The sequence below is a fragment of the Numenius arquata genome, chromosome 12, assembly GCF_964106895.1.
Source record: "Numenius arquata chromosome 12, bNumArq3.hap1.1, whole genome shotgun sequence".
Classification (NCBI taxonomy): Eukaryota; Metazoa; Chordata; class Aves; order Charadriiformes; family Scolopacidae; genus Numenius; species Numenius arquata.
The window spans coordinates 28,050,095-28,074,760 of record NC_133587.1 but is presented as its reverse complement, the minus strand read 5'-3'; the positions used below and the strand labels follow the sequence as shown (position 1 = coordinate 28,074,760).

General features: G+C 39.3%; 1 protein-coding gene across 1 annotated transcript in view; it reads left to right on the top strand.

Moving 5' to 3' along the window:
* Positions 1 to 22,197, top strand: part of MPP7 (MAGUK p55 scaffold protein 7) — a 112,821-nt gene extending 90,624 nt beyond the window's left edge. Inside the window, exons 13-19 of the mRNA XM_074157630.1 lie at positions 269 to 310; positions 8,526 to 8,696; positions 15,608 to 15,688; positions 17,498 to 17,591; positions 18,697 to 18,805; positions 20,313 to 20,456; positions 22,018 to 22,197. Coding sequence (XP_074013731.1) covers positions 269 to 310; positions 8,526 to 8,696; positions 15,608 to 15,688; positions 17,498 to 17,591; positions 18,697 to 18,805; positions 20,313 to 20,456; positions 22,018 to 22,197 — 821 coding nt within the window. The remainder of the gene's footprint in view (positions 1 to 268; positions 311 to 8,525; positions 8,697 to 15,607; positions 15,689 to 17,497; positions 17,592 to 18,696; positions 18,806 to 20,312; positions 20,457 to 22,017) is intronic.
* Positions 22,198 to 24,666: the final 2,469 nt, after the last annotated feature.

Genomic DNA, 24,666 nt, shown 5'->3' with positions numbered 1-24,666 from the left:
AGAATGTTTGCTGTCGTCACAATTTTTGCTTGAAAAGGTAAAAAGATCAGTGTGCATGCTGCAAAGTTCCAGAATATCTCCAGCTAAAATATAAAACAATAAATGTTGTTTTATGTTTTTAAGAAAATGGCTTATCTGAGGCTTTTTAATGCTATGCTTTGTACAGTTGTCATTTTTTAAGTAATTTCTTCTGTATTTTTTGCTGGGCTTCTAACTATTCTGCTTTATTTCTTGGCTCTTATTCTGTATGCTTTTACCCTTCGTCCAGAAGATGCTGAATGTGCTGGTCACAACAGTGGATCCTATCTAGGTGAGCAATTGGTTACAAAAGACAATTTCTTCCTTTCTTTCAGCTTCTTTTCCCTGGAACTACTGTGTCCACTTTGCTTTTGGGGGTAATCTGCATATAAATGTCCTTACTCTGCATGAGAAAAGCATGAATATTGAGGTTTTAAAAATGGCTCATTGGATTTGACATAAAGGGTTTATGTAGTATATGCCTTTATCTGGTTAAACTTAAGCTACTAAAATACTGGTTGATTTTTAAGTCAAAATATATATATACACATAAATTTGGGAATAAAGTTGACTTTTGAAGTACATTAAGGAAGCAATGTGTCTAATGAAACAAAAAGGTTACTGTATCGTGAAAAGTTTGAGTAAGTCTTTAAAGACATATTTTCAAGGTTTTATGTAAGTTTTGCTTAAACTTTCTTTGTACACATCTATCTAACAATTGGGGGAGGATTCAGTGAGAGTACGGAGCAAATTTGCAGGCAACAGTTCTTTTTCCACATTACAAAATATATCATAATAACTCAATAGCTTAAATTTAGCTTTAAAGCTAGTTTGAGCTCAATGTATCATTGTGGGGCGGGGGAAGAAGAGGGGAAGGAATCCTTTGGATTCGGCTTCCAGATCCCAAATTTCAAACAAAAGTAACATTTAAAAAAGGTGAATGTTCCATGATATGTTTCAACTTTTTAATTTGTGCCATTTTAAAAGCTATATAAAAATATTTTAGTTGAAACTGTCCAGAATTCCTGCCAGCTGAAGGCTGGCTGGAGCAGATTTTGTGGCAACCAGCCCTTTTCCCAAGGCTTTCATCCTCCTACTACAAGAGGAATGGGAAGAAACTTGTCAAAGTGCTTTAGTACGTCCAAGCCACTGGACTCACTGAAACACCCTAGACCACTACTGTAAATTAGAGATGGTTTTCATATTGCACTATGCTGTTTTAAAATGTGGTATATAAACTACACCAGGAACACAAAATCTATATAACTGAAAGAACTTTGGCCTCTTTCCAAAACCTTAGCGTGGTATAATTTCATCATGTATTTGTGGAACTAGTAGTTATCTGATCGTGCTGAAAATAAACTTCTTACCTTTGTTAGTTAATCAACTAAATTAAGGTTGAATCGTAATTGTATTGAGAGATTGAAGTATGCTTAGAAAATGATACTTTGGATGTGATTCCAGACGAACTGCATTTTCCTTATCAAATCTTCTCTTTGAAACAGAAATTACCCTTTTTCCCGCTCCTCCCCAATTTCCCCTCTTTCTGTCTGCAAATACAGATTGCATGAATTCTCCAGATCAGACTATCGTGGTTTTGCAACCGTATCAGTGGGCTGATGCTGTATTTGAGAATGAATGTGGCAAAAGAGAATCTACCTTTTCTTGGTGCTGTAGCCCTTGCAGTGAAACATTTTGGTCTGCAGTTGCCAAAAAGGTTTGATCGTCTTGGAGGGAGATGAGATGTCTTGTGGAAGAACCTACTGTTGTCCCAGGTGCAAAGAACAAAAAATCAAGATGGAATGTAGTTTACCTACGCAAAACTTTACAAAAATTATCAAAGTACAGTGCAGGCAATGGTTTATCTTGAGAGGTTCCACACGGTGGAGTGCAGCAATCAGTCCAGAGATGGTACCTTCAGCCTTCTCACGGTGGGTCTTTGCTGTTGGAAGTGAGGTGCTGGAGAGGAGAGCCAGAAGACAGAACAGGGAGAAAAAAAAGACTTGTCAAAGGTTAGGAGCAGTTTGGGGGTAAGGACACAAGTATATCCACTGGTTGTGAATAATTAGCTATTTGGTGTGGAAATTAGAGGTTCCTTGGAGCTCGTCACTAAGAATCGTTTATTAAAAATTATCTTCTCAAGATCAAGCAGGTAGGCTTTTGAAAGCTGATGTTGCCATTCTTTTGCACATGGTAACAGGACACAGTGATTTGTAATTCAAACTGTCTTACGAACTCCACTGTCGTCTTGCTTCACAAAAATCCTTTGCAGACACATTTAGGGTTGCTTTCCTCCTAAATTATTTTTCAGTTGTATTTTCTCAAGGAATAAACTACTGTGGAATAACTTTCTGGGCTGGACAAATGCCACTGCCTAACGTGTAATAATTTGAATAAAACTTGTTGACCAGCTGCAGGGAGGACACAAAACATTTACCTATGTGCTGTGCAAGATATAAAACTCAGATAATGTATAAGGTAAGAGAGTTTTAGGCAAAGACACTCTATAAACCCTGTGTTAGGTACAGGGAAGTCAATACCATATCTAACTGTTGCAGTCTACCTGGGGCCTCTTTCTTTTCCACTGGTCTGACTATATATTCCTTCAGTGAAGGCCTTCAAAGTTACTTTTATTCCCTGGCTGTTGTTTTTTTGAGAGTGGGAAAGCAAATATGTCTGATTTTTGAAAACAGCTCATTCTGGATGTCCCCCTGTGTTTTGCAGTACTGTTTTTTGGAGTGAATCCTGAGTGTCTCAATTTTTCTGAATGCGCAGATTCTTGAAAGATGACAGACATTTATGGCACCCCTTGATTACTAAGTAACTAAGAATTTCTAGGCAAGTCTCTTCATTATTGTAACACAAAGTCTTCACTAAACATAATCCACTGAAAGCAAGACCTAAAACATTGTCACTGAAGGGCTTGGGTCACACCAACAAGTTCAGGGGGTTTTAGTGACACCCAATTAAATGCCTGTTTATATGTTGTAACCTGTTACAAGAGCAAAGGAGTCTGAATTGGCTTAACCGTTGATGAAGGAGTTGACCCATTGTACCGTGCATTTACAGCAGGTTGTATTCACACATGCAAGCAGTTAGTATGAGGTAAGTTGAAGTATGATAAATAGTTTGTGTGTCTGAATTCTAGAAACATTTTTCATAGTATGGATACACTGGTTACTTCCTAAAACCAAAATGACTAAGTCATGTTTCATGCTGCTTTTGATAGTATGTAATCACATCAAGTGAACTACAATTCGAATATCAATTCATGACTTTTCAATGTATTTTATGGCTCTTTATGGGTTTAGGGCTCTGTATTTGTTGGCATTTCAATCTGTGATCCAGGATATTCTGTGAACATCTGACCCTCTCTGAAAGGGTATGTACTTCAGACACACACAAGGTGGTCGCGAAGAGCAACAGACGAGGCAGCTTTCGGAAAGCAGAATGTCTGTACTATCCGGGGCCAGATCTTTTTATGTCTGAGGTTATGCTGCTATTAATTTGAACCCTCCCCTCTAAAGTGACTCCGATAAATTTCATGATTTTTCACCGAATTCTAATATTTAAGTCACAGTATAGTATTGTATGTTTCTGCAGTAATTTCCTGAGGAATTGCTGGAGAGAACATTAGGAGTTTGCCTTTGCCAAGCTTAAATTCTAGTTACATTACTTGAACCTTTATGAACATACAGTAAATATAGATGAATATCATCTGTTTACTATTCTCAATTTTGTCTTAAAAATCCAGACATAATCTAAATTTTTATTAACCCTGTCTAAATGTGCAAGCTGGGAATCAGTCCAGAAGCAAGCAGAGTAAGAAGTCTGCTCTGTGTTTGTGCAATTCCTGTGTAACAATAGAAATACTCGGCATATGAGCCAGTATAAAAAACCCCAATATTTGAGGGGAAAGAAAAATCCAGAAATATCTACTAAAAATACTGTATTCATACAAACCTAGATAATGACTGTGGTATTAAACTTGCTTTTGTTGGTAATGTGAATACAAAAAGTACTTGCAAATGCATTTAGAAATAAACAGCATTTATTCACTATAAAATTTCTGTTCTGTAAGATTAGACTAAATTCAGCAAAGAGTATACATAATTTAAACACATACTTAAGCACTTGTTTTAATCAATGAAAATGAACAAAAGCATGTGTAAGTGCTTCATAGTAATGTGGAGCCTTACTGGTCAATATATGAAGCGTAGGTGAATTTAAATTATAATATTTCCTGTTAGTGTAATTTCTCTAAATTTGATAAATTAACTTTCTACTTTCCTGAATATATTTGGATTTAAAATCATACAACATAGTTGCAATCTTTTGTTCTCTCCTTCTTTAGAATTATATAACTAAATCTAAGTAAGTACAGCTTTTTACATCAGCATCCTTTTAAAATATTTTAGGAGAGACAGGTTGATGCATTGCCTGTTTTCAGTTTGGATTTCTGGGTGAGGTCCAAGTGGATTTCTCTGTGTAAACATAAGGATGCTGTTCCGAGATGACCAAATGTGTATTGCTAGTGGTTAAAAGAATCACGCTTTTCTGCTAGGTTTTTTTTTCATTCTTTATTTCTTAGAGATATAAGTAGGTTCTCTTGGATTGTCGTTGGGCCTTAATTAAGTTTATTAGTACCAGCCTTTGATTTTTATTTCATGTTGAGAAGTGTTATAAGGTTTGGAGACATTTGTAGTTTGGGAACATTTGTTCTTCATATTTTCTTCCCAGCGGCTGTTCTTATTTCACCAAACTGTTACATTCCAGCAGTAGTTTATGGGTTTGCATGTTCATAGGTTTCTCGTCGTGTAGCTGAACCCAGGGAGCTGGTGCAAGCTTCTCAGTGTTCAGAATTTTATGTTGCTTTAGTGACAGAATTTTCTCCTTTTATTTTATAGTCTGCATACTTGGCAACAGGTTAATCTCTGCTGATATCCATATTCCACAGACAGTATACCCTGCAGCTGCTTTCATATTCATTGAGGTTTACATTATCAAATATTCTGGGCAAGCAATGCTTTTCCCCTTTGTTTTTTATGGGAATTTACTTTCAAGCTTAATCATTTTCTAGAAACTTTATTTTTCTATTGCATATCAGTATTGGTTTTGTTTTTCCATAGTGATTTTCACTAGATTTTTAATAATGCTTTATTGTTAATTTAAATATATGAAGTTTATTTTTATCTTTCCTAAACTGTAGTATGCAAACATTAGCAGGATATTTTTGCCTGTTCATAAATGTTTTTATTCCTTGCAAGTATGATGTTCTTTCAGTTCAGCTTAATCTTTTTGCACAGTCATAGCTGCCCAACTTATAATGCAATTATAAATGCAGAGTTCAATAAAAATATTTATTAACAGTTCTTTATAAAATAGCTTCTGAAGGTAGTAAAGTTAAGCTGCATATGTAAGGATATATGATGGCAGATGTGAGAAAGGGAGAATCATGTTTCCAGGAATGCAGTAGCAGTATCATAAAAACGTTGAAAATGTTTGAAACAGTCTCATCCTTTCTCTCTGTACTGTGCGTTTCCCTTGGTTTTGAAAGCTGCTAAAAGCAAGCTTTCTGGGTTTCTCTATAGGGCTATTCAGATGTGCTTTGAGGAACAGTTAAAACAACTTTCAAATTGACAATAGTCTTAAAGTGCCAAAGCAATCGGTGTCTCACAGGTTTTTAATATTCACTAGTTTTACAGAGCGTCTTCACCAGCGCACTGCGGAGAAATCAGCCACACTGCAAATCTGCTTCGTTATCTCTGGCTCATGTGTTTCTTCTTTTTATAATAGCTTTTCTGTAATGTCTAAGTCCTGGGTGAACTTGTTATTGAACCTTCTTAATACACAGGACAAGATTACTATTTTCATTTTACCAGTGAGTTTCAGTTACAGATTATCAACTGTTTTAATTGAGAAAACCCATGTTAGCAATGGAACCGTATCAGCCAAGTCTTTGTGATGCTCTATATGCAGCGTGTAGAAGTGACAAGGGGTGAATCAACCTGAAGACAGCACTGAAAGATTTTCTCCTGTTTGATACAAAAAAAAAAAAAACAAACCCCAACCCCACACCTGTTTTTTTTCCCTCTTTTAAGAGAAGAAGGAATGAAAATTCTTAAGTAACCCACCACCGGGTAGTTTGGTAATGGAATCTTAATAAAGTGGATGGAGAAAAGAGGAACAAGTTACAAATGGTCTTACTAAAATCCAACACCAGAGATTGAATTGATATGAAGATTTTGCAGAAAGGATATTTTTCCTAAAGATTCCACACTTGGACATGTAAGCCGAGGTTAAGCAGTTGTTGGTAATGGTGCTCTGAGACAGCTATGCAGAGGCCCAGAGCTCTTGGTTTTTGTAAGGTCAGCACCAAACTGGAAAGGAGACGGTTGGTTTAGCTTCATTTGGTCGCTACCCTTACTTTTTACCTTTTCTGGATATGTGGATTCTGGTTTTTGTGACAAAGCTCTTTATTCTGTAAACCATTTAGTAGTGAATAGTGAAGAATTATTCTGTCTTTTTCTTTCTTCTCTTTTTTTTCCTCATAAAATGGTCATACATTAAAAAAATCAGAACCATTTTCAGCTTACTTTTAGGGCAACTCATGGGGGTTTATTTTAATCTGGAGCCTTTTCAATGAGGCCTCAGGAAACTTGTGAGTCACTTCATGTGTCTGTACTGCCAATGTTACTTTTAACCTTTCTTTATATAACTGTCTATACGGTCAGGTGTAGTTAAGTAGCAAGAAACCATCCTCATGTCATGGCGGACTTCACCCAAGTTCAGACAAGCTCTCCCGGGCCCTCCCTTGGGTGCGCGCGCTCACAGCTACCACCACCCCAACAGGGCTTTCCTGACTGCAGTCACTTCAGTGTTGGTGTTTTTTAAATAATAAAATAACGTAACTCAGTTTATTTCATTATGTTTTCGTATCTCACGTTTTGGTCTCTTTTCTATCTCAGCCCATGGCCTTCTCATTGGAGAATGGAAATGTCACCATCCTTTTCTGTTGTCCTGGTTTGAGGATGCAAGCTCTTCTTTTTTGTTGATTTTTATTTTACTTATTCAAATTTTGAATGTGAATGGGTCAGCATCACTGTATTCTCAAAGAAATTTTTCTTCCCTTTTTGTGTGTATGCATGTGTTGTAGATTCCTATAAGTACAGGGGCTCACATCAGTAAAATGACTTGGTTAACATCCTCCGTGATCCAGGTTCTGCAAAGGTTTATGCTAAATGGAACTCTGTGTGTGCAAAATGCTAAGCCTGTAACTAAGCCTTGTAGGATTTCACTTCAGATCTGGTTATAAATATTTGCAGAACTGAGTCTTGAATTTGCCAGATACTACCTTTGAAGAAAAAATTGTAATGTGATTACTTCTCAAACACCTAAACCTAAGTGCTTTTACAAGTTTATGAAAACATATTGCTGAAAAATCTGGGGTCACTAAAAGTTTACACGTGTTTACTGTCTTATGAAATGTTCGGGGGCGAGGAGAGGGAAGGGTGTTGGGATTTTTCCAGTATTTAAAGTGTAGTTTATGTTTTACTTTATTACCCCCAAATAATGAAATAAGCTTTGCAGTCCTTCTTTGCAGCCCTTCCTGTAGTTCCTTCTAGAAAAAAAAGTGGTGCCACAGAGATACTAGTAAAATGTAATACAATGAGGATTTATTTGAAAAACTGTAAGGTAATCGTTAACAGAGGAGTAAATTGTTTTTTAACATATACTGTAGAAGGGGGTTTTTGTGCTGTTCTGCTTGAAATTGCCTATGATTATCTCCTTCGAGAGTACTTAAAAGCTATGTGAAATTTCCAGTTTCTAGATAGGCACTGTAGATATCACACTGTTGATGCAATTGCAAATGCAAATTTAATAGGAACACTAACTTTTAATTTCATGCCAACATATCCATAATATGGGTACTGCATTGTCTAAGATGTGTCATTGTGGTTTGGAATTTAACTAACAGTGTTTGGTTTTACTTTTAAACATTTTTGGGGAAAGATTTTGTGTGCTTCCTTTATGCTACCAGCATGGAGCTAAGCAAAAAAAAATTGTTCAAGGAGTGAATTCTCATTAACCCTTTCAACACCAGATGTGTTACTACCATATGTTGTATTTGATGTCTGTGTGCCACTATGATTTAATAGAAATGCATTAAGTGTGGTATGAGAGTCCAGATTGCATGAATTTCTTGTGTATATATACTAATGTGTAAGACACTCGAATTATCTAAATATGTTAACAACTTATTATATTTTATAGCTTGTTGTTGCAACTGTTATAAATTTATTGGTAATCTTAATTTTGCAGTTTAAATAGGCACCTGATATAGTTTAAAACTGTGGGAAAATATCATTCTAATGACCTGGGTTACTAAACATATAATATATTTTTTTATTCCATGCACCAATCCCCAAATGTTTGGAAGAAACTGTTTTCAAGTACTTTGAGACGACTTATTTTCTTATTTTGAAAAAATCCTGTTCTTATTGCAGCTGGTTTTAGAAGAAGCTTTCGTCTTAGCAGAAAAGATAAAAAAACAAACAAATCTATGTATGAATGCAAGAAGAGTGATCAGTATGATACAGCAGATATCCCAACATATGAAGAAGTTGCAAAATATAGACGACAACCTAATGACAAATACAGGCTTGTTGTTTTGGTTGGTAAGTTGCTTGCTTTATTTTTGACGGGGTAAAACAGAGGACTGCTGATTAGCACAATGCTTACCATAAAATCATTTAGATTGAAAGGGATTTCAGGAGGTCACCTGGTCCAGCCTCCCACTCAGCAGGATTAACACTGAATTTAGAGCAGGTTGATGATGACAGCAACTTTGGGAACATGTTTTCCCACCATGTCTTCTCTTGTCTTCCCACCACACACCTCAGTAAAGAGGTGACCTCCATCTTCTCAATGGGCATCAGAAGGATGCTGGTGGGTCCCCCTGAAGCCATCTCTTCTCTGAGCTAGACAAGCCCAGTTCCCTCAGTTTCTCCTCACAGGTCATTGCTTTAGCTCCTGACCATCTTGGAGGCCCTCTGCTGGCTTTGCTCCAGTTTATCAACATCTACCTTGTAGTGCAAAGTGGACAGAGTATTCCTCACAGGGTCTAATGAGTGCTGAGTAAATGGGAAGAATCATTACCCTCCGTCTACAGGTTAGGCTCCTGTTGATACAGCCCAGTCTTCTGTTAGCCTTCGCCGCTGCCAGTGTGCGCTATGGACTCGTGCTCACAGCCCACCTAGACCCCCCCTAGGTCCTTTTCATCCAGGCTGCTCCCCAGCCAGTCAGTCTCCAGCCTGTACTGCCCCGAGGCTTAGTCTATCCGTGATGCAGGACTTTGTGAAATTTGATGAGGACAAATACAAAGTCCTGCCAGCCCATGCCTGTAGCATATCAAGGTCCCTCTGAATGGAAACCCGGGCCTTGAGCAAGTCACTTGCATCACCCGTTTTGGCATCTGCAAACTTGATGAGGGCCCATTCTCTGTCCTCCTCCAGGTTATTGATACAGATATTAAACAGAGTATGTTCCTCAGGGTAGACCCCTGAGGAACTCCACTTGTAACGACTCACCCAGTAAAGTATAGACCAATAACTCTTACACTTTGAAAGTGATCATTCATCCAGTTTTTCACCTATCTAGTAGTCCACCCACCTAGACAGCATGTCCCAACTTGCCTATAAGAATGCTCTAGGAGACCACGTTTAAAGCCTTGCTAAAACAAAAGGAGATGACATTAAAATATAGCTACCATGGTTACTAGTCTGCTCCTGGCAGTCAAGCTGTACTAAAACTCAAAAGAATTAGGTTGGGGTTCTGCTCTTAGAGATAAATCAATTATCTATGTGGAAAAAAAAAAAAAAAGAAGAATAAAAGAACAAAATAAATACCTGTGGTCAGCCAAGACAGCGGAAAGAAACAAAGCCGCCATCTACTGTGTTAGAATCGGTAAATAGACAATAGAGAGAAAGGTGGATGAGAGGTGGACTTCTGTAGGCCAAAACCAGATGTAAACATAGCTGCAGAAGACTCAAGATGTCATCCTTAGTCAGCTTTCTGTTCTTCTATGATCTATTGCTGCCATGGGTTCCCCACAGCATTTATTATCTAACCAAAATGCATCACACTTCAGTCTCCTAAAAAAAGAGAAAGTACATGATCTTTAATTTTTCAGAGGTAACCTTTGGGGTACCAATGACTAGTGAATAACCATTGTTGCCAATGGGTAATGTCTTATTGCTTATTGTTTCTTTTGCAGTAGAACATAGGTTGATGCTTCATTAGTAAAGTTTCCTCCGTTCTGAAAGCAGCAGAGCAGAGAAATATGACCCTCTATCAGGGACTGTTATGAACTGTTGAGTAGCTGTGTTTTTATATCACTCATATCCAAGGGAACGTTAAATTTAGTTTTTAATAAACAGTTTTGTCACTCTCGAGCACTAAAATTCAGCCACCTACTAGTGTGATCACTGTGAGATTGTGGGCTATATACAACAAGTAATAACATGGTTGAGTTGATTTTACACTTACATCAACAGAGTGCAGTGCAAAAGTGTGATAAGTAGACTTTTTATAACAAATTGCATATGGCTGATCTAAGGAATACCTAGAGATTTCATTTGATTTTTGTTGTAATAAATCAAATGAAGAAAGTGTGCTTTTTCAGTAACAAAAGCAGTTTAGAAATTTATTGCAGACTTCAGTAATTCTAGTGTTTTTCTCTGGATATTAAGAGCAGCTTAAGTCTGGCCAATACCATAAAAAATGTCTTGGGCAAAATGTGGAAAAACTAGCAGAGCTGAGCAACACAGGTATAGTAGAAGCGAACACGTTTAAAAAGCTTTTTGTGTGCCAGTAGCAGCATTCAATATAATCCCTCAAACATAATTTGGATCTTAGTACCAGGGAACAAAGGGACAGATAATTAATTTATAGCTGTAATTGGTGGGGACATTCAATGTCTGTTGTGTTTTGCTAGGCCTAAATGTATAATTTACTGTTGGAAGGGCTTTTAGGGTTTGTTTTGCCCTTTTTTAGGGGGAGGGAGTTTGACAACTTTGAAGTGGAAATTTCTTTTTGCTTCATTTTAAATTGGTCTAATCTAATTTAAAGAATGCAAATTGCATACACAGTAATTTTTAGCGCCCTGTAGTGTGATAGATACTATCACAGGTTCAGCTAGATGTATTAGTTTGTAAAGATTTTTACCTTGTCTGCAAATGTAGGCTCATGAATAAAGTCCTGCATATCCCTGGGGCTAAAATAACAGATCATCTGAAGCAGTAATCATACAGATGCTTCTGCCGTGCTTTTAGTTGTTACAAATGTGATGAGTCTGCTAAAAACAAAATTATCCAGTGTCATGTCACCAGCCGCCTTCTGGTAACTTACTGTCCAGGCTGCCAACAAATCCTTGAAGTCTTTCTTCAGAAATATTTCCTGTATCCTAAGCATGATACCTTGCAGCCCTATCAGGCAGAGTATTTTAATATGAAATTAATTACTTAGACACTAGAATTTTCATTTACATTAATGAAGTCCTGCTCACAAAGGCTTCTGCTTCAGTAACTGTGAGGGCCAGACTAGCACACATTTTGTTTCTTGAGTCAGAATGGATGTGCCACATAATATAACTTTACTCGGTGTAGTATCAGCTAACTCAGAGCTTTCTCAAGGGGCACTGCTGGGATAAAGCAAGGTCAGCAGTAACAAACCAGGAGTGTGTCCCCCAGAATGCGTGCAGGTGTGTGCGTGCGGCGTTATCACCAGGAGCACACAAAGCCTTTCGAGAGCTGCTGTCGCCCACGGTGATGTGTCTGTCCCGAGTGGGCACTGGTGGAAGGAAGGAGCAGAGGTGTGTAACCACAAAGGAGCAGTTATTATTGGTGTGTGAGACAATCGGAAAAGGCTCTCTGTCTCTGAATTAGGCTGCCAGTACTCCCCACGATGGTGTCCTTCTGGTCACCGCTGTGAAGAAAAGGAATCTAGGACTGGAAAAGTTCTCTATTGTTATATTGCTTATATTTTTTTTCAAAAATCCATCACCTCTGGTTTTGTCATGGAGGAGCTATGTGGAAGCTAGGTCTGTCTCGGAGCAGGGAGGATGAAATGGAAGTGGCTCCTAGCTTTCTACATCTCCTGACTCACCTTTAACACATGTTCAGTAGTGGCTTGCAGAGACTTAATAGATGTACAGCAGTAGTTCAAGTAATGGACTACCGTGGCCTTAATACTTCAAGTAAATCATCTGAACAATGACAAAAGAGACCTAGAATTGTTATCTTCATTAAACCTTCCTGGTCAAAGGCATTGGTTGGTCAGCATGGCTCAGGAATGCATACACAGGCTGCAACATATTGGCTAGCCTTGCCCCTGAGAACAGCAGTATAGAATCACCGATCCTGCTTCAGTGAACAGCTAATCTAGAAGTACACTCCCACTGCTAGTTGTAATTTACTGTAACACAAACATGTGAGTTTCTGCTTTCCTACCGCGTATCTCGTCAAGCTACAGTTGGACATGCGTGTGCAGTCGTTGCATTATAGTGGTCAGTTGTGCTAGAGAAGGAGTAACTGAGCCACGGAACCTCGGTCAAGCCATGTTTTATACAGGGTCTCTATGATCCCAGTGGGAATGTTGTCACCTGACTCCTTTTTTGAAAGACCACTTCTACCACTTCTTTTTTTTTTTCCTTTCAAATAGACTCCTGGGAAGTCAGTGTGTATCTATGGGTGAAGAATGGCTGGTTGGGTTAACCCTCCTGAGACGTGAACTTACATCAGTTTTTTAAGTTTTCTTCAGACATGTCTGAATGGTGCAACATTGAATGCAGGTTTTAATGATTGGTGGTTTAGTTCTGCAAGTGACCCTCAATAAAGTGAGGTAGGGAATACAGCCCATTTGTGCAAGATTTGACCATTACTTATGTGACTCAACATGCAACAGTAAGCAACATAAATGTTCCTTAAAAAAAATCAATAAGCAAAATATCTCTAAATCTGTCACTGTAACTCTAAATATTGGTGCCTGGGGTGATTTATAGTAACCCAAAACTATGCTACAGTGATGGATCCCACATACCTGGCATTTTACTATAAGAATCTGGATTGTCCTTCTCAATCCTGGTCCTTTATTCTCTTCTTGAGTTCAAATCATGTTCAGCTTCATAATTAGTAGAAACTGGCATCTTTCTCTGTTGCATCAAAATGAAAAGAATATTCAGAATAGAAGTGTACATTACACTTGGGAGATATAGTGTAAAAACCAGCATAATGGATGGCATTGCTAATTAGGAATCAGCCTTCAGCATCCATATGCTACAGTTATGAGAACTCTGTGAAGACAGAACTGAAAAAGAATCTACACCTTCCAGTAGTTAAATTTAAAGATGATTTTTAAGCAGTAATCTAAAAGGGGAGACAGAGTAATAGTAAGGTTGTGGTCTGGAAACAGATTTAATCTAAGTTTCCAAAGCATCTGTCACAGGAAGCCTGGATTCCATATATATATAAATAGAGCTAAAAGCATAATGTTGATTCGACAATGTGTAGATGGAGGAAATAACATTTGTGTAGATTTGGTGGGGGAAATCTTTTGCTTGAAAGGAAGACAATGTTTTGTGGTGGTTTTTTTTTTAATTGAATTCCACTTCAGTTTCATTCTACTTTGCTAGGATATATTGAGAATTTTAATTGTTTTTCCTATAAAAATCCATATTTGCCTTAAATAGCTATACTATTAAAAAAGGAAAAATGCTTTTAAAAAAAAATAAGAACAAAATTCATGCCATTATCTACATGACACATTGCTTTCCTCTGCAGATACGCACCAGTAGAGGCTGCTGTACACCATATTAAATAAACATTTATACATACTGATAGATTAATTTACAGGCAGGTCAGAGATGGAACTTGAAATGTAGTTGTGTATTTAACTTATGTAAACATATACAAATTATAAATGCAGAAACCCTAAGATTTTATAGAGAGACCACAGTCTGGGGCTAGTAGCAAACTAGCAAGCACTTGCTTTCCATCATTACGTGTTTCTAACTCCAGACGGGGTGAATAGTCGTTTTTACAAATAGGCACCTGAAGGTGCTGAAGCATCAGTCTCTGCTTTTTGATACCAGACTCTCACTAGTAATTAACCAGCACATCACCCTTTCATTAAAATGTTCGTTAGGTTTTGTATTTCTGATGTCTAAAATGTCTCTGTTAAAAAGCACTCCAGGCATTAATTTATCGCTTTTACTAGATGAGCAAGAATTTTCCTTAAAACCACATGTATTATCCTTGTGTATCCCTGCATTATCCTTATTATTATTTGGGATACAGTTTCAGTGACTCGCTCTGCTGTTGACCTGGCTCTGCAGAAATGAAGCCGCTGCACTGTGGCTTCTTTATATATAAGAAGCACGAGCACGCAGAGCTGAGCTCCCTCCACCCACACCCACGCGACACCATGGTCCCACCACTGAAGGGGCCGGGCAGGCTGGAGCCCTGCCCAAAGGGCTGCTGGCGACAAGCAGCGATTGCCCTGTGGTACCTTTGAGGCCTGACAGGACAGAGCAGCCTCACTGAGACCTAGAGCACCACTGGCAAATGGCTGAGAGTTAGGGACAACCTGAGAAACAAGAAGGAAGCTCAGTAGCTTCTAGGACAGCAGTAGACAAATGGAGGTGGAGGAGACGCATCAAAAAAATTCCATGCAGTCTTTGTTTCTTCCTGCCATCCTCTTTCCAAGAGTGGTCTTTTTTTGGCAGCTGCTTGAAGAAGGAAACATTTGCTTTGGACCAGTTCAGACAGCAGGCAGGAGACAAGCATAGTTTAAAAGGAAATCAACAAGAAAGAAAGAAACCCAAACATCCCAAAGGGGTTGTGACCTGGGGAGTGCCGCCCTTCCTTCCTCTCCCTGTGCCATGTCACCCTGGCCCAGTCGTAAGGTGACAGCTAGAGCCGGACGGATTCCTGCCTGCAGCCGGGCCTGGAAGGAGCCCAGTGCCCCCAGGGCATGGGGAGAAGGTGGGAGCGGGGCTCCTTGGGGGAGTCTAGCGCAGACAAGGGATGCAGCAAGTGGAGGGAGTAAGGAGAAGGCCATGGTGACACATGGAGTGCAGAGGCTTCAGAGGGACTTTGCGCTTGCCAGCTGGGGTCCTCAAGTGTGTGAGTTGGGGATGTTCCGGCAAAATGAAGAGACAAGCCAGTTTTTGTGCTGGAAAGCTGCAGGTTAGGGTGCGGGGGTCTGTAGCAGGGCTGAGGATGGAGATAGGTGCGTACTGCGGGCAGCTGCTGGAGAAAAGGAAGTTAGCTTTGCTGTCAACTCCTACACTGATTTTTCCTCAGTAGTAAAGTCAGAGCAGAATAACTGCCAACTACATCCCCTGAACTTTGTCAGCGCTGTATATTCTAGGAGAGGCTATAACCATGGGCGTTTCCAAATGACTCTGATTAAAAGCCAATATATATTATAGCTATATGCTGCGTAGTCTTACCTCGGAGAGTACTTATACCTGAGGACGAGAGAGAACTGGTTGTTGGGAAACAGCATGATTTTTTTTTTTTTGTTTCAGGTCCTGTAGGGGTTGGACTGAATGAACTTAAACGGAAATTGCTGATCAGTGACACCCAGCATTACGGGGTAACGGTGCCACGTAAGTAAAAATACACTTCCATTCTCCTAATGCTGTACCTGCATTATTATCCTTTATTATTGCATTACCTTAAGGCACTTTCAAATTCGGTTCCCTAAATGCATGCTTGGCATCCAAATGACTTTTCTAATTTTTAAAAGTGCTGCTGCAGTTGTATTTTAAATAGCATTGATTAAACAGATAGGACATTTTGGCTCAGAGGCATTGCGGTAGACTTTTAGTACAAGTTTAACGTGATTGATGTTAGTGAGGTTTAGTAAGTGAAACTCAGCTGAAGAGCACCCTGAGTTTGGCTGTAAAGCAGTGAAACGTGCTATTACCAGTGCTTGCTTTCAGCAAAATGGCCTTTCTATATTAGACAGGCTGAAAAATGAAGACTGATGATAAGCAGTTTAATCCTGTGAATAAATGAATTAAATCCCTTTGATTAGCTTTAGAAAAGTTGGAGATTTTTTTCCTCTTTCCCCCTATCTGACCAGCTGGCGTTACTTAGTATAACATTGAATAATATTGTTCTATATTAACTTCTACAATACTTTATTGGGGTTTCTTTAAGAGCTTGGCAGTTTTAGTTAGATTTTTATTCCTTGTTTTGCTTTCTACTTGTACTTGTGCCTCCTGTGAGGATCCTTCAAAAATATGTGTCCAACATTCTGCATTTGGGAAATACTGTCACAGGATTTTTGAAAGTACAAGCATTCTATAAAATACATATATGAATGAGTTTATAAGGTAGAAAAATGAATACATTTGGTTTTGGCAAGTCATTTCATTTGCACATATTTGCTTCAGCTGGGTATTGAAAACAACAACAAAATAAGCCAGATGTTCCCAAATATTTAACACACTGAAACATATGCAATCATTTGCCCAAAAATATTTCTCTAAAAATTGCCAGTATTCATCAAGCTGCCTTCTCTCTTTTCTCTTCCAAATTTGTGGTTATAATTTAAAACAAACACGTAAAGAAACCCCTCTCCCTGAAATTCAGTCAGTCAGGAGTTGGAGGGAGAACTGGGGGTTCTTGTCTTGGACGTGTTCCTCTTCATGTCAACCTAAGAGGGACATGATACCAAATGGCATTCAGGACTGTTTCTGCAGGCAGGTCGTGTACGTTCCTGTGTGATGCTGTAACATACAACTTGTATTAAAAAGGACTTTCGGATGAGTTCATTATCCATAAGTGGCCACCCCACAAAGAGGTTTTCATTTATAAACAAAACCTTTGTAGCTCGTACTTGAAGGAAAGAAGTGCAAATACTACAAGGCTACTGAAAGAAAAAGGAGTTTGTTTTTGATCACCAGAAAAGAAAAGCATTAAAACATAAAACTCGCACCCCATTTTTTTATTATCATGCTGCACATACCATAGCTACAAGTGTTGTTAATGAACATAACATTTTATAAATCAGGTTGGTGAGCTTTGTTTCCCTTTATGGTCTCGTATGCTAATAAGTTTAACAAGTGGCAAGGTTGGGGTAATTGTTATGGACTGCTGCTCCTTTTATTATTCAGCTGTCCTCGTTTTATTGGATTTTTCCACTAGTTAATAAAAATGATAATCTGATACTTGTCCAGTAGTTTTTTTCCTGCACCCTTTTAAAACTCAATCCTGTCATGTGCTTGTGTGCCGCCTACCAGATCCAGAGCAGCCTTATGTTTGTCAGAACTGAGGGAACCATTACGCTGAGTGTTGCACAAGGGCTGTGTGCTTTGCGGTGTTTCCTGAACTGGTTTGCATTATATTGTTTTGTGCATCTTTTCCTTCTGTTTTTTTTTTTTATTTATTTTTATTTAATGAAACTGCAGACACTACCCGACCAAGGAGAAGCCAGGAAAGTGACGGTGTCGAATACATTTTCATTTCCAAGCACTTGTTTGAGACAGACGTACAGAATAACAAGTATGTTGAAGAGATTTTAACTAGAGCTGCAGTTAAAACAATGGCTTTGTTATAAAATGGGGCTGTTTGTAATTTTAGATAACAAGTCAAAGTGGATATAAGTTGCAGTGATTTGAAGATGTGTTAAAATTACGTTTTGCTATCTAAGGAGTTCAAAGCAGCTGGCAAAAACACCAAGGAAAAAAAAAAAGCAGTATGTGCAAACACAACTGTTTCTGAGCTTGCAAATGTTTCCGGTACTTCAGCTCATCAAGGAGACACTGATATTGTAGGTGTTCAGGATGAGGGAGCACTCTTTTCACAGGGCATCATCTGCAATAGCAATAAAGCCTTGCAGCTCTAGGAGGGGGGGGGGCGGGGAAGTGCTGCAAACGTGCCCGAGTCAATGTTTGCGTAGTTCTGCTCTCTTTCAGGCCAGGCACTTCCTCTGCTTTTGAATTTAGAGATCTACAGTGAAGCCCCTGCCTGGAAACCTGCCAGAAATTAAACAAAAGTGGAGACAATGGTAGCATCGTGCTCTCCAGCAGCTTGTAAAATACCGTAGCTTGAAATTCTGCCCCGGTGTTTCAGAGGGCAAAAGTGTATTAGACACAAAGCTGCGGGTTTTATTGAAACTTCAAACTGTGCTTTGCTTTTTTGGCAAATAGCGCTTGTACTTTTATAGCGCGTAACCAGCCGCCTTGGTTCCATTAGCACCATCGTCGCTCCTCCTCCTCTTCTGAGACAGAGAATTTGGATACTCTGTAGTGTGCAATGAAATTTCAGTAGTTTCTATTGTTTAGCTTATCCACTGTTTTATTGCATTGCATTAGTTCAGAAAAAGAGGTGATGGAAAACATTAGTGGGCTGTTGGACTACAGTACTTTTTTCTCTTTAGCTGTAACACAAGCAGGTGTTACTGATTTGAAAGTGGTAAAGTAGAAGATTTCTTAAAATTGACATGCTGAAGTACTTGACAGCAGTTCCTTTATAAAACATGGTAAAACTCTCATGTAAAGTAAAATATTTTCGCTCCTGAATTAGATCTTACCAACCAAACCGATAAGTTTGGTTTTTTTCTGGAGAAAATGGAAATGATTCCGTTTGTTTTCACCTTCTGCCCCAGGTTTATCGAGTACGGCGAGTATAAGAACAATTACTATGGTACGAGTTTAGACTCCGTCCGATCCGTTCTAGCTAAAAACAAAGTTTGCTTGTTGGATGTGCAGCCTCATGTAAGTAAGCATGTTTTTTGGACTCTTGTAGTTCCCCACATTGCATGTTGGGATTCCAGGGAAAAAGTTGTTTCTAAAAAGGTATATTTTATTCCACGCTGAATGACTGTAGAGTGGGCTTGCCGGGTACCTTTATCACAGCAAGACTCTCTGAGAGGAGGAGGGGAAGGAAACTTCGATACACATTGGCAAGTATTCAGCTCAGTAATTAAGTGAATTGAAAGCCTGCAGCATGATACCAAAGATTTAATTACAAAATGCTCCTATATTTCCATTCATCTTTCTGCTGGTTTGGGTTAGAATTTCTCTCTGAAACTTCAGTTTCAGAACGGCTTGAGCTACCACCCAGTCCAGCAACTCTCTCACACGTTTCACCAGACCGTTCATGGAAAAGGTTTCCATGCAGGGTGGACACGAGTCAAGGAACGCACTAGATGTGTTGTTGGCTGGATAATTGTTAAGAACATTCCTCTCTAAACCATTTGTTCTTGCATTGACCTTGTCTTTCACCCCTGCTGAACAGCTCCACTGGGAATTTTTATGCTCCTAATAACCACAGCGCTTCCAGGAGCTGGACTAGTTTGTTTAAACCCAGCCAAAGTATTTCTTCTCCAAGGGTGGCCAGTCTGTGACTTCTCAACCCTGGCAGCTTGTGAACAGTTCCTGGGGCAGGTTCGGCCGTGGGGCTGTGCCCGAGGAGCAGGGCAGGGGCTGCGCGAGCAGGGGAGCAGTCGGGGAAGCCAGACCCCGCGCCAGGGGAGGAGAGGAGCTGGGAAGGAGCTCCTGGGGCTGATATCACCAGGCTGCTCTGCCAGACCACTGCCTGTCCAGCACAGCCTGTTTTCCAGGGAAGCACTAAATTCCCTCGGGGACCCAGGCTTGTGAGCTGTACTGAGACCTCACTCTCTGACACGGCGTTTTCCTGTGGGCCCTGGCAGTGTGAAGAGGACAGAAAGCTGCTGGCCATCCCATCCCTGCTTCACCCTGTGCGCAATCTGAATTGTAGACCTATCTCTAACTATCTCTATCTCTAACTCCATATGCGGCATCACTAGACTGACTCAGGAAGAGTGAACAGCAGGAGTTATGTGGTGGAGGCACAGTACTGAAGAAAAAAAAAATAATCATACCTGTTGTGGCTGAGTATCACAGACACTTTTGCCCGCTACTTTTCATGGGTACAGAAAGTGTTATTCCTGCTGAAATGTGTTGAACTTTTCCTCCCCTCCATCCTCTCACTGCCAATGGCACTGCGGTGCAAAGCCCTCCTTTGCTGGGCCAAGGGGCTTTCCCAGCAGCCGGTGTGGAAATGGAGTTTTCTTACTATTCACATGAAAATTCTCCTTAGCGAATCAATGCCGGTCACCGGGGCGGGATGGCAGTAAATGAAAGATAGCCTTCTAGAGGTGCTTTATGGGTTTATTTTGGTTAGTGGAGAGTTTCTTTTATTACGGTAAATTCCATTGTGTAAAACAAACTAATTAATTAAAACCTTTCCTCTTCCCAGACAGTGAAACACTTACGGACATATGAATTTAAACCATTTGTTATATTTATAAAGCCTCCGTCACTTGACCGTTTGAGAGAGACCAGAAAAAATGCCAAGATTATTTCAAGTAAAGATGACAAGGGAACTGCAAAACCCTTTACAGTAAGTATATATAGACACGGTAAAACATGAGAACTTGTTAAGAGTTTTGTTGTAGTGGTTTACCTTCAAAATAAAAGGTGATCACTGGATCTCATCAGCGGTACTTGTCAGGGCTTACACATAATATCTTCTTATTTCCCAACCTCTCTCACATGGCAAATTTACTATGGTGTTTTCATTGTTTATGTGCTCATGGGTGTTTACATTTCCGTGGTCCCCTGGTTTTGTGTCATTGAAGAACCCCCACAATGCAAGTATATTTTTATGAGAAATAATGCTGTGGATTTCCTTGAAAAAAATTTGCATGTGGGCTTAGATGTTTTCTATTTAAGTATAAGAATTTCCTTGTTTTATCAAGTGTATTATTTGGTCTACATTTAGAAGAAAGCCCAAATATAAAGCATGAATTAAAAAAGTAAATGCTACTTTAATAAAAGCCCATATTTGTGGACACAAGAAACAATTTTTTAAAAGTTGATAGGAAAATGGACACTGTAAGAAAGAAGGAGAAAAATTGAAGCAAGTAACAAATGCTGCTTTTTGCCAATAATCAGAAAAAAATATTGGTCAGATTACTCGACAGTAACTTATTTACTTCCTTGAAATATAATGAAATCATATTGTAATTGAAGCTGAAGCAAAGCTGATCATCATTAGACTTTTTATCTACATTTATGGTGTGTATCACCTTCCCTCATTCAGATGTTATTTAGGATTTTTTAGCTTTTGGTTCAAACTGGGTCATGGATATAGTCACAGGCTGTATCTGTGTAGAATTTGCATTTGAAATAATTTGGAAATAATGTGCTATAAAAATATGTTCTATGGTATATAAAATGTAAGAGGAGTTCATGCCCCATCCCTGGAAACATTCAAGGTCGGGTTGGACGGGGCTCTGAGCAACCTGATCTGGTTGAAGATGTTTCTGCCCATTTTGGGGGGGGGTTGGACTGGATGACCTTTAAAGATCCCTTCCCACCCAAACTAGTCTATGGTTCTGTGATTCATTCTTAAGAGCAGCCTTCAGGGCATTGCTTAGTTAGGATGGGTTTTATCTCTCAGAGTTAAGTAAACAATGAAATTCCTAAGATTTGTTCCCTCCCCAAACATGAAGAGAAATGCACTGAGCCGGGCTGAGCCGGGCATAGGAAGACAGCTCCTACCCAGCTCTTAAAAGAATAAAGGCTGCACTGTAATATATCGCATGCTAATAGCAAGCTGAGATGTAAGTAATGAAACCTTAAATGTATCATCAAAATAAACAGCTAGAAACATTTTCCACTGGTACTGCTAACGGAAAATGTCTTGGTAATTACCACGCAGTGACTAATTGTGTCACTGCAAAGGGAGAGATGAAAGAATTGCCTCTTGAGCAAAGTCTACTCATGAGAATGCTCTCTGATATCATGTGTAATGGTAGTTTCTATAATTTTTTTGAATTAAAAGTACAGATTCCGTCTCCTGATGAGATTAGAAATAAGCAAGTAGCTTTGTGTTTACCACCGAATGAGTTGATGTGATGTTGCTGTGGGCTGACTGTGCCTTGCACTGATCTGACTAGGAAGAAGATTTTCAAGAAATGATTAGATCTGCCCACGTGATGGAGAGCCAGTATGGCCACCTTTTTGATAAAGTGATAGTCAACGATGACCTTGCTACAGCTTACAGTGAGCTTAAAACAACTTTTGACACGTTGGAGACCGAGACCTTCTGGGTTCCTGTCAGCTGGCTACATTCATAACGATTTAAATGGACAAAAATCTGCTGTTGTCTCAGCATCTAAATATGGGGCACGGTTGGGCTTTACTCGATGGCTGTTTTCTTGGTAGGAGGGCTTTCTTCGCTCTGCCTGAGCAGCAGGTACACTCTACATCCACTTGGGACTGGCCTGGTTTTCCTGTGTCTTCAATCCTCCTGCCCACGATTTTGGGGCAGATCAGTCAGATTAAACCAAAGTCCTACTGTGCTCCATACCGTGAGGTAATACTAGTGTAACAGAACCACCGAGCACCTCTTTATCCTCACCTGCGTATGACCAAGGTAAGCTTTTTTAACGGAGAGTTTGCAGAAGATACTAATTAACACTGGAGATCAGCACTTTGATGGTTTTAAGCATAACTGCTCCCATAAAGAGCACATCGGCACTTGGAAGTTATTACCCCTTAAGTGCTTGAGAGAACTGAAACAGGCAAAAGCGACCAACATTTTTATGAGGAAGACATTGTAGTTTTAATTGTGTATCAAGATAAGTGTTTTTACTTTTCTAGACGTGAACCTTGTCTTATATGTACAGAGTGATTTTAGTATTCCTTTGCACTTACGTAGTCATGGAAAGAAAGACGTATTCAGTGGCTTAATTGTGAAATTCTCTGCTGTGAGCATGCACGGATTGAAAATATTTTCACGCATGCGTGAAAACTCACGGGAATGTTTATTTAAATTGGGGGAACTGTGAGTTACTGTGTATATAACTTCAAAGTCTTTGGGATTAATCTTCTGTAAAATCAGTGGCAAAGTGATATGAATAGCAACAAAGTAGAGAGTAACTTTTTTTTTTAAATTGATTTCAAACATTTTTGGCATCCTCTAGAACAGTTTTCCCATCAGAAATTTTCAAACAATTAGTGAGGAAACTTTGGAGATCTGGGAAACAGTTGCAAGAGATTCATTCTTTTTATTGTTTAGTATGTAGTAATACTTTGTAGTAGCGTAACAACTATTTTGTCTCCACCCAAAAATAAAATAATGCCGTAGACTTCACTGTAAAAAGTATCCTTGTCACTGCTCAGACACAGTTGGAGACCTCATTTTAAAATTTGATGTGGCAGCGTCAGCAGATGTATATTAGATGATGTATTTTTAATATAGATAATTTGGTATTTTTCTTTATTTACTACTGAGATGCAGGAAATGAGTACGTCTGTAAAGACCAAGTGACACCTGTGCGTTGTGTTGTGAGTGTGTCTCGTAAGTACAGAGTGTGTGTAGGAACTTGCTGACTTCAGACCATCACATCTGTGGCACTCAAACAGGAAACCCTTATTTCACGTTAATCTGTAAAGAGAATATAGCTGTCTTGTTTAAAGAAAAAAGAATTTAGTGAGACTTTATATATTTATGCAAGGGTTGAAAAGGGATGTTAAGTTTTTAAATATCTTGTCAATGTGATCATTTACTAAGGAGATTACTGCGTCTGTAATTTGAAACACTGTCTCTGTAAATGGAGCTCAACATTCCATGTAAATATTTTATTTCAGTTCGTACGCTGACAAAGCCATCAGATTTTGCAGTTTTATTCTAAATGCATATTTAATGTGTGGGTCATTGCGTTTGGCTTCGAGTCGTAGAAAATAAATGAAATGCAAGCAACAACAGAAAAATCCCAAGGAGTCTGGAAATGTTTATGCAAGAATTACAGATGTACTGGATCCCAGTACGGATACACGCTCTGCTTGAACAGCTAGAATGTAACTTTTGTCAAATTTCACCATTTTCCTGGTGGACTTAAACTCTTTTGTAACGTAAATAGAAATTTGTCGATTAAATTAATTGGAGATTATGTGAGTTGAGGAAACGTTTTCTTTTTTTTTTTTTTTAATTACTGAAAATCAAGCTATTTTTCAAGGGATCTGGAATTCAGTGGGTCTGTTTGCCTTTGCCTGTGAGACGCCGAGTGCCCTCGCCACCTCTTGCAAGCAGCCCAAACCGAGAGGGCACTCGGCACCTCTCAGGATCTGGCTGTTTCCAACAAGAAGGGCTTTAGTCCTCACTTGAAATGCTCTTAACGCTGCTGCTGACCTGGGCTGTCTCAGAACATGCGTGTTCGATAATGCTCACGTAAGGGACCTGCTTTTCTCCTTAAGAAATAGATGCTAGAATAATCTGCAAACTCCCTGTTAGAAACAGTTCTGGCTGTCCTGCAGGCTGTTTTTCCTGTCCTTTTGAAATGAGTTTAATTCCCATTCCTGGGCCCGTGTGGTCTGGGAGGACCTTCTACAACAGGTTTGCTGTGCTGGGCAGCAGCGAGCGGCGCTCGCAGAGACACTGACCCTCTGATCCCCGGCACAGTCCTGGCAGGAGTTTCCTAGACGGATGGCTGCCTGCCCCGTCTCCGAGCCAGGAGCTAATTCCTGAATTGTAACACCTGCAGAAAGAAAGGGAATCACAAAAACATAAATCCAACCAGCAGAGGAAAATGTGCGCAGTCTTT